General features: G+C 38.1%; 1 protein-coding gene across 2 annotated transcripts in view; it reads right to left on the reverse strand.

Annotated features, from left to right (window-relative positions):
• The window catches only part of SPP (Insulinase (Peptidase family M16) family protein), a 95,507-nt gene that overhangs the window by 37,644 nt on the left and 41,854 nt on the right, over positions 1–16,009 (reverse strand). For both annotated transcript variants that reach the window (XM_090016398.1, XM_090016397.1), the window contains exon 18: positions 3,872–3,998. In XM_090016398.1, coding sequence (XP_089872524.1) covers positions 3,872–3,998 — 127 coding nt within the window. The remainder of the gene's footprint in view (positions 1–3,871; positions 3,999–16,009) is intronic.

A 16,009-nucleotide genomic window follows, 5' to 3' on the forward strand; every position in this document is an offset into this window, starting at 1 on the left:
AGATTCTTGATAGATCAGGAATCACAGATAACAAGGTCTGTGAAACTCCTGAAATAGTAGGTTCAAAGATGAAGATTGATGATGGGATTCTCCTAAAAGATCCCCCACCTTACCGGCAACTGGTTGGATCTTTAACGTATCTCAGCATTACGAGGCCTAATATTTCTCATGCAGTACATATTGCTAGTCCTACTACAGTTCATATGAGAGTCATTCTCCGCATCATCAGATACATAAAGGGTACAGTAAACAATGGGTTATTTCTAGCTTCTTCTTCTGAATTGAATTTAATTGCTTATACTGACTCTGATTGGGGAGGTGACCCAAATAACCGTCACTCCAACACTGGTTTTTGTATTTTTTTAGGGAAATCTTTAATTTCTTGGAGATTCAAGAAACAACATAAGGTCTCACTTTCATCTACAGAAGCCGAATATAAAGCCATGGCATCTACTACCATGGAGATTGTTTGGATTCGCAACTTGCTAAAAGATATGAATATTCAAGTTCAAGGGCCCACAAAACTATGTTGTGATAATAAAAATGCAATTTACATTGCTAAAAATCACATTACATGAGCGCACGAAGCACATTGAGATGGACTGCCACTATGTTCGTGAATAATACTTAAGAAGAACCATAGATCTTTCATATGTTACATCAGAATACCAACTAGCAGACTTCTTCACCAAAGCGTTGTGCTCTCTAAGATTTAACTTCCTTCTTGGCAAACTTTCGGTTATGCCACCCTAAGTTTGAGGGAGGGTGTTAAATAATATAACATAATTTAATATGTAATCTCATAGTTTTAATTTACTTTTAAGTTTAGTTAGGATTAGGTTAGTTTATTTAACTAGGTTAGGTTTCTTTTTCTTTTTTAGTTTATTTTTGGACTTATTTGGCTTTATGCTTTTTTGACCAAAGTCAAAAAGCATAAAGTAGAGAGAGCTAATTTAGAGTTGTTGGGAGTCCAACACTGTCTCGTTCCCTCTCTCCCTTGTATTATAAATATGGGGTGTTACCCCCTTGTAACTTACACTTTTGTAAAGCCCCCTTTTGGGACCTAAGATATTGAAGTTGATACTTTTTTTACGCTTGTGCATTTGTATCCGTGCCTTTGTGCACTTGTGAGAGTTCTCCTTTTATGCCTTTGTGCACACTTTGTGTTTCTAGTATTGTGTTTATACACAAAATCTCTTTTTATAGAGATTTTCACAGTAACATATAGATATCTTCATTTAAGTTACCATGGAGAAAAACATTTTTTACATCTAATTGGTCAAGGGGACATCCTCTATGTGCAGCCATACTTATAAACATCCTTGTAATGTGAACTTAGATATAGGAGCATAAGATTCATAATAATCTACCCTATAGGCTAGCTATAACCCCTAGCCACCAATCTAACCATATATCACTCAATGGACCTGTTTGCCAAGAATTTAAGGGTGGACATGCATTTACACCCTATTGGTTTTCTTTTAACTAGTGAGGTAGTTATTTCTTATATATGAGTTTTCTTTAATTCCTTTAACTCACTTTGCACATCTCTTTTATGCCTCTAACACGTTTCTAGAAATGGGATTTGACTCAATGTTTACTACCAATGCTTTCAAGACTCGAGAAGTAGAGGTATATGAAACAAAGTGACAGTGGATGAGATGTATGTAGCATTTCGCATTCTTGGGACCAATAGAAATGCCAAGATCTGGAAGGACATTGGATGGATTATTTGAAGCCGCTTCACTTTGTACGATGTTAGGATCTAAATCTTCACAAACTTCATTAATAGCAATACTAACCAAGTTAGGCATCACAACTCTACTTTCCACCTCTCACATAGGTTGTCCATTCTCTAGTGTCTTTTTTACCATTCTCTTCCTTCAAGACATTCTCACAAGTGCCAACAGGCATTAATGGTAAGCATAGTGCAGACACTAACTCCCTCTCGTGAAACCCTCTTCACCGTGAAAATAGGGTTTGGTTTCAAAGTTCGTGACATCCATAGTCATGTATCTCTTACTAATAAGATCATGACACTTCTATTCTTTTTGGGTAGGAAAATAATGTAAAATCTATGTCACACGGACTCGGCTAGGGAGGCGTCGCACCCGAGTCGACACGCCCTGACACGAGTGCGGACACGGGTGCGGCTTCGGACACGGCTCGGACTCGGTCAACGTCGAGTCAGACTCAGTCAACGAGCCAAGGCTGAGTCTGTCCTTTTTTGGACTCGGTCAACGTTGACTGAGTCCAAAAATGTCCATTTTTAAGACAAAAAATGATCTTTTATATATTTTTAAAATATATATATAGCATGAGTCTCAAACATAAGCTCCAGAAAAAACAAATCTGGGGAGCACTGCCCCCCTACGGCCCCCCCTAGACTCCTGCATGCTGACCGCGCAGCGGGAGCCCCCGGACCCCCCTATCTGCAAGGGCAAAAGTACAATTTGCAAAGTTTGTAAAAACACTCATGGTGGTGCCAAACTTTAGAGGACAATATCCACATATATGCACACACTGGATATATTATTATTATTATATATATATATTTTAAAAAATATCTATATATATATAGTCGAGTCCCTGTGTCCAAAATTTTTAAAATTGTGCCGCACCCGTGTCGCACCCGGACACGCACCCATGTGACAGTGTAAAATATACATTTAATAAATCTAGAGTAGAGTTTATCCCTAGATTGTGGAAGAACATGAACATAGCAAATGCAACCAAATATTAACATGTTCTTAAGATTCTAACATAGCAAGAGGAGTCTTTCCATTAAGCATCTAATTAATTAGCTATGTAGTCAAAAGCGCTAGGCGGTGCCTAGTCGATAGACCTCTAAAAAGATTAGTGGAGTGTAATCAAACAAACATAAATAATAAAGCCTCTAAGAAAATAAAAAAAAGAGCAAAAAGAACAACCACAAGTCCACAAAGAGACAATACAAAAAGGCAATCAATGGCACACACAAGAGCACAACAAGTGCATTCAATAGCTGCTAAGGGCAATCACAAGAACATAAAAAATAGGATATTTATTAGTGTTAAATGCTTAAGAAAAAGCATTAAAGAACAAGAGGGGATTTTAACCCTTTTATATAGGCTATACAAGGACCCATATAGTCGTTGGGATGCTCCCAACGACAATAAATATAGACGTTGGGGAGATCCCAATGACTATATTGGACATCTTGATAAAGTACAAAAATACCCCTCACAAATAATCCAATATACAAAAAAGGGAGGTTAGCACAAAAACTAAAAATACATATGGTACATATTCATATTACACATCCTACACTACTGAACAGACATAAAGCGCTTTACCCTTACTACCACGACCATCGATGACTGTTGTCTTTAAATCCTAAAACACAATTATTTAAACCCCCTAGGGCTGGCTTCCTCATTTGTTTAGAAGTCATTAGAGAGGAACTCACACACCCTAGAGGAATTAGAAGTGTTTTGGGAGGTCTACTCTTGTGCAAGGAAGAGGCCAAGCCTTATCTAAGACAGAAAAGCTTGCAAGACTGTATCTTAGATATTGGCATTTCATTTATTTCCCCTTGCTAGTGGAGCAATAAGCTACTGCAATGCCACCAGAGTAGCCCATTTCTCTCAGAATCATCCATTACAAACATGGTAAAAGTGTTGTTGTCCTTAGATACAATCCTGATACAGATTGTACATACACACCTACTGCAGCAACTTCAAAACTTATTTACTTCAATGGAAGAAAAAAACTTGATGACAAAGATATAGGGCTTACTAGCTTTATGAGCACCTATAGTCTTTAACTATATATTTGAAGTTTTGAACACTATATCCACACCCTTATCTTAACATATGATATGGTAGCTTACCATTTAAAACATAAAGGCCATTCATGGACTGGAAAAGATCCTCCCCATCATTAGTAAATCCCCAGCGATTGGGTGCTGGACCTGCAATGTATGCACATGCTCTCTCATCAGTGTCCTTCAAGAAGACCTGCAAATGCATAGAGCAGTAACCTTTAATATTCAAGAAAGTAACCATTATAAAGTCATAACCATGACAGGAAAAGCATCCACAGACAGATCTGTTTGACATCAGTGCAGTCTAAGCATCCACTCATGCATGCATGCACACACACATATGCAGTGTTTATCTAACAAAAGCAAACTACAGAATCAATAAGTCTCAAGATTTGCCAAACAAAGACTGTTAAGATATTGTACCCAATATATATTCATATGTATATTATATATGTGTGTGAATATACATATATATATACTTGTATGTAAACTGAAATACCCAGCAGTCATTTCCTTTTGTAATAGGGATCAGCCCACTAGGAGCTGATTTGTAATCTCTTTATTTTATTTTTATTTTTTGTTTTTTATTTAGTTTTGTAACATGTGACTGATTGGGACAGCCCAACTAGACATTGGGCTAGTCCAACAGTATTTATGATCGTTGGGGGCTAGCCCAACTACTAGTTGGGCTGCCCCCTTTTCCCTTTGTTGTGTTTATAAATAGGGATCTTCCCTATTGTGTTTCTCAATGCTTTTCTAAGCATTTGTTAATGAAAGCTCTCTTATATTTTTACTTGTGATGCTCTTTGTGAGCTGTTGGTGTGTATCTCCATTGTGAGAGTTCTTCCGGTCCATAAGTGACCATTTTTGCATTTGTATCTCATTGTAGCCTTTGTGGCAATCTTTTGAGATTTTGTTGGTTTCATTACATGATATCAGAGCTATTGGTTAAGGAACTTGTTTGTGTGGACGTGAGAGCATGGATTGTGTGATCGTGGGCTCGTGGTGTCCAAAGAGTACTTCGCTTCCATTTTATCTTCTCTCTTTCTTTTTTTCTATCTCTATCTCTTCTTTGTAAAGAATGGAGGATGATCAAGAAGTTGTCATCTCCATTACCATAAGACTCAATGAAACAAATTATGTGATGTGGGCCACCAACTGTGACCACCCTGCCTCTTCCCCACCTCTTCTGTTTTGCAGGAACCACCAGCAGCCCATTGCTGCCGCTTGAACCACCCACCTTGCGCCAGCCCTACTTCAAGCGGCCACCACCGTGGCCACCCACCCCGCTTGAAAACCACCATTCTCACGACCCACCTGCACACCACCACTTCCTCCCTTCCATTTGCCGGCAGACCACCCACCTGCGCACCACCACTTCCTCCCCTCCGTTTGCCGGCAGACCACCCACCTGCACACCACCCTTCCTTCTTTGTTTTTCTGTTGAACCGTCACTGCCACCTTTACCAACAGCAGCACGACCTGCTGCTCAGCCGCACCCCCTTTTGGCGCCCTCTCTTCTCCTTATTTTCCGGCAGGCTACCCCGCCTGCCTCCTCTCTACCAAGAGTTGTTGCTCAGCTGAGCAGCACTCAACCAAGCACCTTCCGGCCTGACAACCGATCCCACCCCCTCTGTCTCCCTTTTTGGTCAAGCCGGCAGTCGACGGGCAGGGGTCGTGCCCCTGCCCCTTGCTCCTTTTTCTTCAACAAGCTGATGGGGGTGAGCCCCCTGCCCCTGTCTCTTTTGTAGATCAGACAGCAGGCAAGGGTTGTGCCCCTGCCCCTTCTTTTTCTCCCTTCATATATCATACTAATGTTTTGGTTTTTTACAACTTGCGCAACGGAACCCGCTCGTGCCCTGCGGCCCGAGACATTTGTCACATACACTCGGAGACATACTAATGTTAATATTTGAAGTCCTTTCAGCATGTACTTGTGAAACTTTGTGTTAGGTTATCCCTTGAGAAACCCATGTCTTTATCATCATTGTTATACCTTTAGACAAGTATGGTATGTTTGTACTACACTGAGTAGGATGAGAGGTCGATGGCAACCTCGAAACGTGCAATGAGCACCTTGTTAAAATCACATAAAATGGTGATGATTCGCCTTCACAAGCAAGACGCTCGAGTGGGTATGAAAGACCAGAGCATATAGGATGGAGCGTTAGTTAAGTAACCCTTGACGCGCCCATTCGCCTCTTGTTTTCATCAAGAGAGAGGATGGATGATACAAAAACTTCGATGGACAGGTTGTTAACAATCATCCATCGGGCAAGTGACTCGGTGTCCCCAACCATCGGAGTTAGGGGACGGGACTACCAGAAATTATCCTAGGTGGTAGATCTCATTGACTTCTGCAGAAGTACAATGCATCCGTAACCACGAATGCCTTTGGGGAATCCTCTCTTGGTCACTGACTGTCTCATTAGGAGCGGACTCAGCTAACTATCTGGGGTATCATAAAATACATAACATAATAAACCCCAGGATCAGTCTCGGTTGTTTCTACGTTTCGCGTCTGTGCGTACCCACAGGCCAGCTAATATCGAAACAAGGATTATCATGTTCACAGTATTTGTAATATTATGTATTTTCACATTTAGTCATTTTCAAATTTTTCACAAATTTAGCTAAGTCTGGGAGAAAAATCGTTTGAACCTCGATATTAAACCAATGCTTTTGAATCTGGGCTTGACCCAGGTCTCATCAACTAGGTCTAAACGAGTCACTTAAAACGTGAGAAAATGTTTAATTTTTGACTTTTAAATTCAAGCGAAATTCGAGTTGTTTTTAGGCAAAATTTGATATTCATGTAATATGTTGTTGGATGCGTCTCAAAATGCTGAGCGCAACAGTATGTTACTTTTTTGAATTTGAGTTCCAGTTGGCCCGAAAATCACATTTTTTCAAAAAAAGAGCAGTTTGTCGTTTGGATCCAGAGTTTGATCGGACTGGATCCGATGGATTTGATCTACATTAATATGGATCTGGACTCTATCCAAGACCCATATTAATCTGGATTTGGTCCAGTCCAAAATTTATTTGGAATTTTTAAAATGGATTTGGATCTTGGATCCAGATCTAAATTCATGCCCAATGATTTTATAACTTTAAATCCATTTAGGAGCTTTAAATTGGAGTTAATTAAGGTTAAAAAGCCTCCTTAGTTAATTTGGCTATTTTTGGAAACTTTTAAATAATTATTAAATATTTAATACTAAATTATGAATAAATTATACTTAATTCCGAATTTTTGTTTTTATGGTTGTTTAGGACTTCTAAATGGAGTCCTTAAACATACCTAAGAAAACTAAAGAAAGTTAAAGAAGAGACTTTTAAAAAAAATGGAAACTTTGGAAAAGTCAATTTTTAAAAGAGTTGAAAAAATTTTGAAAGGGAAAGAGGGAATCCTCAAATGAGGAAACTCCCCCCCCCTCTTGGTTATTTAAGTTCAAAAAAAAAAAGGAAAGGAAAAGAGAAAGAAAGAAAGGAGAGAGAGAGAGAGGAAGAAGGAGGAGCCATCTTCTCCAGCCATTCGGTCTTTCACCATCATCCTCTTCCGATCTACATAAAGGTATGGGTCTCCTCTCTTGAAGCGGTGAGAAACTAAATGTAGATGGGTTTTCATGCATGATTTTGATGGAAATCCATGGGAATAAGAGTAGATATTTATGTCTACTCTAAAATATATGAAGGAGAATTTATGGATCCTCTTCCATGGACTTGTTTTTTGTTTTAATCGTCTTTTCAAGGAATAAATTTCTGTATATGCTAAATCAGAATTGTTATAAGTGTTCTTTTAAAACTTACTTTTGACGAAAATCATTTTTCATGGATGGTCCATGTTATGGACTGTTAGATGCATTGAAGCATGTGATAGAATCCTTTATCTGTATGTATTCTTAAACATGAATCTGTATGTTCATGTAAACCTGATTATAAATCTGCATATATTTGTATTCTTAAATATGAACCTGTTCGTGTGAATCTGATCATCAATCTGCATATAAGTGTACTCTTAAACAGGAATCTGCATGTTCAAGCTAACTTGATTATAAATCTGCATATACTTGTACTCTTAAATATGAATCTGCATATTCGTGAGAACCTGATTATAAATTTACATATACAGGTATTCTTGGAAATGAATGCATGTTCATGTTCTATTTTCTGTACATGAATACATAACTCAATGAAAATATGCATATTCAGGCACCTGTGAGTAATGAAAGTTCACGCAGCCCCAATCTGGATATGCATTGTGCAGGCATTATTAAAACTATATACGTGTGTGCCTCTGCATGTTAATACATACCTTGTTTTGTTCCCTGTCAAAATGAACATATACATATAAAGCAAAGGGGTTTCAAGGTTTTTCCAAATATATATATATATATATATATATATATATATATATATATGTGTGTGTGTGTGTGTGTGTGTGTGTGTGTGTGTGTCCTTATATTTTTCTAATGGCCTGGCCTGCCAGGCCCTTTTCTTTTTTAGCTCGATTAGGGTCTGGTCGGTAGACCAACCGAACCCAGTTTGGTTGGTCAGGCCAGGCCAGACCCGTCCCAGCTTGGCTCAGCCTCGTCAGGCCTGACTGAGTGGCCGTGCCCAGCCGAGCAGTGCTCGGCTGGGCAGCAGGTGGTTACAAGAAAAAAAATATATTTTCTTTTTAAATATAACTCAGGCCAGCGATCTGAAAAGCAGACCAGCCGAGCTTGGTTCAGCTGGCCATGCTGGCCGGACCCGGCCAGCAAACCGACAGGCCCAGCTTGCCAAGCCTGTTGAGCCTGCTTGGCCCAACCGAGTGGGCTCTGCTAGGCAGGGTCTGTGACAAAAAAATGTGTATTCAGTTATGCATTTTATTTTTTTCCAGATTTGTTAATTAAATTAAATCTGGCTTTGTGCGTGCAACAGAATGGGATTTTGTTTCATATGCTTGGATTTGATACGATATGCATTAGCAATATGCTATTTCAAGTGGTTCCAAGTGCACGTGTACACATAAAAAGAATGTGCTCAGTCGTGTGATTAGTTTCCAGATTTCACTAAGTGTGGTTGATTTATCCTTATACATGCTAATGAATGAAATTCTTCTTATGCTCTGATTTGATGTAACATGCTTTAGCAATATGCTATCATAAAGTTTATTTCAAGTGTATGTTCATGCAGGGAAAGTGATGTGTTGACATGAATGTCCACACGTTTCTAATTAAGATGATTCATGAATAAAAACATATGTGCGGCATGATTTCATAAACATTTGCACATGAATAGCGTGGACACATGCATATGAATGTTGTAGATAATTGTAATTTGGCATATATGAATGTACAATTGGAAGCATGTTGACATCATTGTATATTTGTCATGATATTCGAATTTTTGCATGTGATGCATCGAAATGAATCATCGTAGGCCGGGTGAGCCTTGAGCTTTGGTTTGTTCCGTCTTTACTTGTTTTTATGCATCACAGAAGTCACATTTTGACATTTTTCTCTTTATTGCACTGTTCTGCATTTTCCACGGGTTGGGGTCTCATGATGAGCCTCGTATTTGGAAATACGGATTTGTGGTATTAATTTGGCATGCTGAATTGCAAAATTTATGAAATAGCTATTAATAATAAGATAAAGAAATAGAACTGTGTAACATACCTTCTGAGATATCTCGTCGAGAGTATGAGACTATTGGAGTTGCAGTTTTGGAGAAATCGAGAGGATACTAAAACTCTGTGTGCATTTTGTTGCCCCTGAACCCGATATTGAGATTATTTATCCTGGCTACGGTTTTAGGGAGTTTTCACCACTTTGCCTGGGGGTAGTTTGTAGACACAGCTGTTATTTTGGTATACCAAGAAAAATGACACTTGTTGATGGGTGGTCATTGGTGTCCCGACATTAGATGGGTGGTCTAATGTTCTGAAGGTTGTTTCGATCGAGTGCTAAGTTTGAAACCCAGTAATAAAATACAACTTGTATACTAAGTTACCCAGAGAACACTACTTGACATCGAGAATTTTTACCCATCTTGAGTATCCGCGGGTAATGATAATAATAAAAAGTGAAACTTAAATATGTGGGCATCCTAATAAGGACATGCATATGAAAGAGGACTTAATTAAAGATAATAAATTATGTGCATTGAATTCATGCATTAGATCATGGATATTTACTTGTTTTTTTACTTGTCATGTATGATTAATTCCATGATATTACATCACGTTGCATGTTGAATATCTTTAATGTTTATCTAAACTATGTTCTTATTATTGTAATGTCCATTTTAAATTATTGCATGAATTTTATCTGTATTCTTCATTCTTATTTGTTCATTAGAGGGACTTGTACGCAGAATCTTTGGTTCTGACACCCATATTTTCCTATGTCTTGCAGTCTTCGACGCCCAGTGATGGAACTCGCTTCTGGGAGAGCTACGAGTGCATCACGATTGCTGAACAAATCACTTAGGAACAGTGTAGCTCTACTCCTTTGCTTACTCTGATTCTTTCATTTTGCACTTGTCTCAGACTATTGGATTCTTGAATTAATAAAATTGATTCAGTTTGGGTTTGGTTTGAAAGATGGGGTGTAAGATCCCCTGTAGTTTTGTGGATGTGAAATGGAACTGCAAAGGCGGGAAACTTTTTGCAATTGATTTAAAAAAAATGCATTTTTTCAGGGGTATGAGTTGGGGTCGTTACAGTATTGATTGATTGTGCATTCTGAGATGGATGAATTGTTTATTACTTATGCTTATATTTTGTTAATTGCTATAGTTAACTGCTCTCCGCTTGAGGAATCAATTATTCATGCTAGAAATAGATTATTGCATGCATAAATAATTGCCCATGCTAATGTAGCTTAATTACTGAATTAAACTAATCATGCTAGCATAATATGCTTTGGTTTAATTTTGTTCTATATTGTCTTAGTTGCATACCTACTAGTTTTTCGTGAAACTGACATATTTTATGGGCAAAGGTGACGAATAGGTTTTCAGACAGCCGATGGTGTAATACTCGTGATTTTTATCAGATAAATAAACTTGAGATTTAGATCCTTAGGTTGGTACAAAGATATTTTATTGTTTTAATCGTTTATTTGTACTTGGATTTCAGATATCCTATTTGGATCTTCAACGTTGGATTCTTAGTATCCTGTTCGAATCTCTGATATTGGATCCTCGATATCAGGATCAAATCTGATATTGGATCCAGGATGAATGGAGCGGATCCACAAAGTTTAAATCAGATTCTTAATAAGAAAATTTCTATATTGAACCTATAACACCTTATGGGGATTCGTAATAATCCATGCAATGTTCGGATCCATAATATTGTATTTGGATTCGGGACATCGGAGATTTAAATATGGCGATGATCTAATTAGAATTTTTATATTCGGATCCATAATAGTGGTCTAGATCCATGGTATAAAGGAAACTTCGGATCCTTAGATCCGAATTTCTTATAGAATTTTATGAACATAGCGGATCTTGGATCCATAATAAGTTACTTAAAGACTATGTAATTGGATCCATAGTAATTTAATTTGGAGCCCTATTCAAAATTTTAAATATTAACACCTTAAAAATCTAAAAGAATATCTGGATCCATCCATGGATCCGGATAGGCTAAGAGTGGACCCAAACTAATAAGAAGGTCACGAGTTTGGGTGAACCAAACCCGCACCCATAGGTGCGTTAAAATGAAAGCAAAAAAAAATGTAAGGTTTATGCAAACCCTAAAAAGGGTTTGCTTTTGAGTTACATGGGAGAGAGGTTGCGTGTTTTCATGCAACCGTTGAAGAGTTGGGGTAACCGACCCCCACGATCTCCTCCCCGATTCTCTCTCTCACCGACCCTCACGCTCACCATAAGACCCCCCATCCCCTTCCTCTCGTTAATACCCTCTTGCCCTTTTCGTTCTTTGTTCTCTCTCGCGCGACGTGAAGGGGTAGCGATAGGGATTCAACTCCAAGCCTCGGCAAATCAAGGGAAAAGCACCATCGAAGTAGGTTATTGTTCTTTCTATCTGTAGGTAGCTCGCGGGATCGGTGTGTGTGTGTGGGGGGGGGGGGGGGACCGAAAATCCCCAAATAAGGGGGTTTTTGTGACAGTTGCGGATTACGGTTAATCCCACACTGAAAACCCCAAATCTTTGATTTGGGGGTTTCGGATTTTTATGAAGAAGGGGATGGGAGGTGGCTACGAGGGTTGTTAGAAACCCCAAATCGACCGATTTGGGGGTTCCGACTGCCATGATCAAAGAAAAAAAGGGTTTATTTTCAGTTAAGGGTTTACTTTCGATCTTTGCTAAGGGGTTTCGATTTCTGCTAGGTGGGTCGTCTGAAACCCCAACTCAATCGATTTGGGGATTTTGGTTTCAGATTTCTATTAGGAAGGGGGGGGTTACAAGGGTTTAGTCCCCTTTTTTAAACTAAACGCAACACCCACGTCGTGTCTCGGTTTTGCGTGTGTGCTACATTGCAGGTAGTAGTGTGTACATATTTTGAGGTTAGGAAATTTTCCTTTCTGCATTCATGAGTTAATGTCATGAGTTGGATGCATTCTGGTCGACTGACACACTGTCTGTGCATGTACTGACCATGCCTGAGTGATGTAATTGTCTTGACACTATTTTTTTTCATATGATTAATCAATGTAAATGCATGTTTAAATCCTTTGTTTTCGTTTGAATTACTTATGATAAACCAAAGTGTTGCCCATACTTGAGTTTTGTATGTCTAGTGATAATGTTTGCTATCTGATTAATCAATGTTAGATGCATGTTTAGGTTTTGTGTTTTTCCTTGATTTACTTAGGATAAATCCAAAAATCGATGATGTCTGAATTCTGTAAATGGGTTTTTGATCCTCATATGCAAAGGTTGTTGGGAACACCTGTTGTACAGACTCAGCATTGGGAGTTTCTTTTCTTGTCTACTAAGACGGTTAATTGAACAGGAAAATAGATAGATAATCTGAGTAGGTAGTGTCAGATTCACAATTGTACACATAAACAGCTACTTTTGACATGTGGGCATTTACTTTTAGCATGCAATGAAATATGCGGTTATGAGAGATTTACATTTTTGCTAATGCTTTTACCTGTTAGTTACTTTTATAACTGTGGTTGTTGTAGTGTAGATTCTATATTTGTTTTTGTATTGCTGGAAATCATATATAGCACTCACATCACATATTTGACACATGATATACCTGCAAAAAAATTTACAGTATCTCCTATTTAGACAGTTGTAGTCTAATTCCTATATATTTACCATTTTTCAAGTGAACAATAAAGTTTATGAGCGGCTGCGGGATGAGGCTTCGATCGAGATTTGATTTACTGTTCTCGGGATAGTTTGAGTTCATTTTTATGTCATTAAGACTCAAATGTTATTATTCATTGATAGTGAACTGCAATAAATGTTTTGGCTTGCTCTCCATTGTAATGTTCTGCAATGCTTAACCTCATAGTATTAGTTGTTTCCGCTGGTATAAAAAAGGAAAAAAATCCGCAAAATTTGGGTTAAAATTTCGGGGCGTTACAAATGTCGTGATGCGAGATGACTCGAGATCTCACTCATCTGCTCGCAGTTTTGTGACTGGGATACCTATTTTGCTTTTGAGTTTTGTATAAGGGAAAACCCTAACTTTTGTATAACTGAAAGTTTTGATTAATGCATACTTGGCTCACTAATTATCTTGCTAAAAATGTTTTTGATAATGATGGTTTCAATGATGGATTTTTACGCTAACGTGCCCAAAGTTGTCAACTTATTTTGTTTTTCAAAAAAAAATCATTTTCGCTGATTCTTTAAAACAAAAACTCTGAAAAATAAAAGATTTTCTTGCCTCTTTCAAATATTTTGAAAGATTTACAAGTTCAAAGTTTTGGGGTGTTACATTGGCATCCTCCACACACCATCAATTCAAGCAAAGAGCACAATAACAACCAAATATACCAAACTGCTCAGAAGATGTATAGACGGTTACATCAAAGCCATCACAGCACACAGCCACCCACATAAACAATTCACAGCCAAGGGAATGAACAACAACTGAAGTGCATTAATCATCAGCTATGTCACAGGGATTCGGCTAGCAGGGTGCCGCACCCGCGTCGACGCGGGAGCGGGTGCGGGTGCGGCACCGGGTGCGATCAACCCGATCCTGGGTGCGTTGACCGCACCCAAGATCATTTAGGTCCATTTTCTTTTTTGGATTTTTTTATTTAAAAAAATTTGCCCTTTGAAATGGGCTGCGAAATTTTTAAAAAAAATTACTGCTGACAGCTGAGACAGCAGCTTCTGTCAGCTGCTGACAGCTCCTGACAGCTCCTGTCAGCTGCTGAGCTGCGAAATTTAAAAAAAAAAAAAAATCTGCTGACAGCTGAGACAGCAGCTTTTGTCAGCTGCTGTCAGCTGCTGAGCTGCGAAATTTTTTAAAAAAAAAAATCTGCTGTCAGCTGCTGACAGCTCTTTTTTGTTGTCAGCTCCTGACAGGAGTTGTCAGCTGCTTTTCAAAACCTTTTTTCGTAAAGGATTTTCTCTCTTATATATATATATATATATATATACATATTTACATTTTTGCCCCTGCCGCACCCCCGCACCCGGGTTTTTTGGAAGTGCCGAATCCCCGCACCCGCACCCGCACCCATGTGACATAGATCATCAGCAAAAGAACAACTAAAACAAAATTAAGTACCAACAGCACAACACCTTTATATGGAGAACCGACTATTGACACTCTAAAAGAGTGGTCTCCAAACCTGCCGCCACCTAAAATATACCTTAAAACATGAACTTAGTAACAAATCCTTGAGTTTTTCACCTTACACACCTCTTTAAATAGCTCATCCAAGCAATTAGAGGTATTCTGACCAACTAATTTACTCCCAGAATATTGGCTCATCAAAATACCCAAATTTAAATGAGGCGGCAGAAAATAGGATATAAAATCTGTCACTGTACCAAGTGATCTTAAAAAAACAGGGAAAATCACCTTAAATCTCTATATTTACACTTCTATTCACAGTCTAAAACTCAATTTCAAAAGCCCTTAATACCAATCAGTCGTCTCACTATTTTCTGACGTTCTTTAGAATGTTGTGACCTTTAAAAAGAAAGTTCAATCTCTAGAATCCTGCTCACAGACCATCTTACAGCCTGTTGGTGGTACTTCTCATGTTATCACTCTAGTTCTCTTTGAGTCACTTTGAGGTGCTGATGAGGTAAAAGGAAAAGAAGGATAGAAATGTAAAGGAAAGAAGTGTTGATGAAAAAAGAGAGAGAAAGAGACTCACATCGTAAAAACTTCTTTTTCTTATTTTATCTTTTACAACTTAAGTAAAGCCTACTTTACACAAATGTTAAAAAAAGGACAGCTATGCCCTTTACAAAAAAATATAACTCCAACAACTGGGATCAATAGGCACCTAGTTAACATGTTCGTGGTGACTATGGTCCAAGACTAACTGCAAGTTTAGTTGTTCATAAACAGCAGCAGGCAGGATCCAACATAAAATAAGATCTGGCATTTTGTGTACGAAGAGATTATTAAAGATGAAGGTCGTATTTGATTAAACCAAGTATAGTGTCACCCATTCAGGCTCAAAGCAAACCCTAATGTACCTAATCCAGGTCCAGTAAGACCAGACATGGATCAGATGCAATAAGATACAGGAAATACAAGAATGGTTCTAAACAGTTATGGATGACAAAGTACAATAAATGATATAGAAGACATTGGATATAGGGCAATACACATGTCTGTGCATATGAGAGAGAGAGAGAGAGATCTTGGTATGAATTGACCAACCCAAACTCATAAGAATGCACTTGGATCGTAGTTTGCCTACTAGTGAATGGTTTATCATATAAACAGCAAATATACATGTTTCACAAGTGTTTAGTGAGTGTCCTAGTCATATCTGACATGATTTTCATTGTAAATGAGTATACGCTCTTTTAAATTGCATCACAGCATCTAGGGTGATGAAAATAAGTTTTATGATTCTTCCTTGCACTCAGAAATGTGCACTAGAACATAACAAAATATTCAAAGATGCATTATAGAATTCTATAACCAAAAACCTGACATACATATGAATGTAAAATATTTATTTAAAGTACATATCAAACATAACAAGATGGGTGTGACCTTTTGTTCGTATACAAGCTTAAGT

This window comes from Nuphar pumila, chromosome 8 (assembly GCF_984573655.1).
Source record: "Nuphar pumila chromosome 8, dmNupPumi1.hap1.1, whole genome shotgun sequence".
NCBI classification, from domain to species: Eukaryota; Viridiplantae; Streptophyta; class Magnoliopsida; order Nymphaeales; family Nymphaeaceae; genus Nuphar; species Nuphar pumila.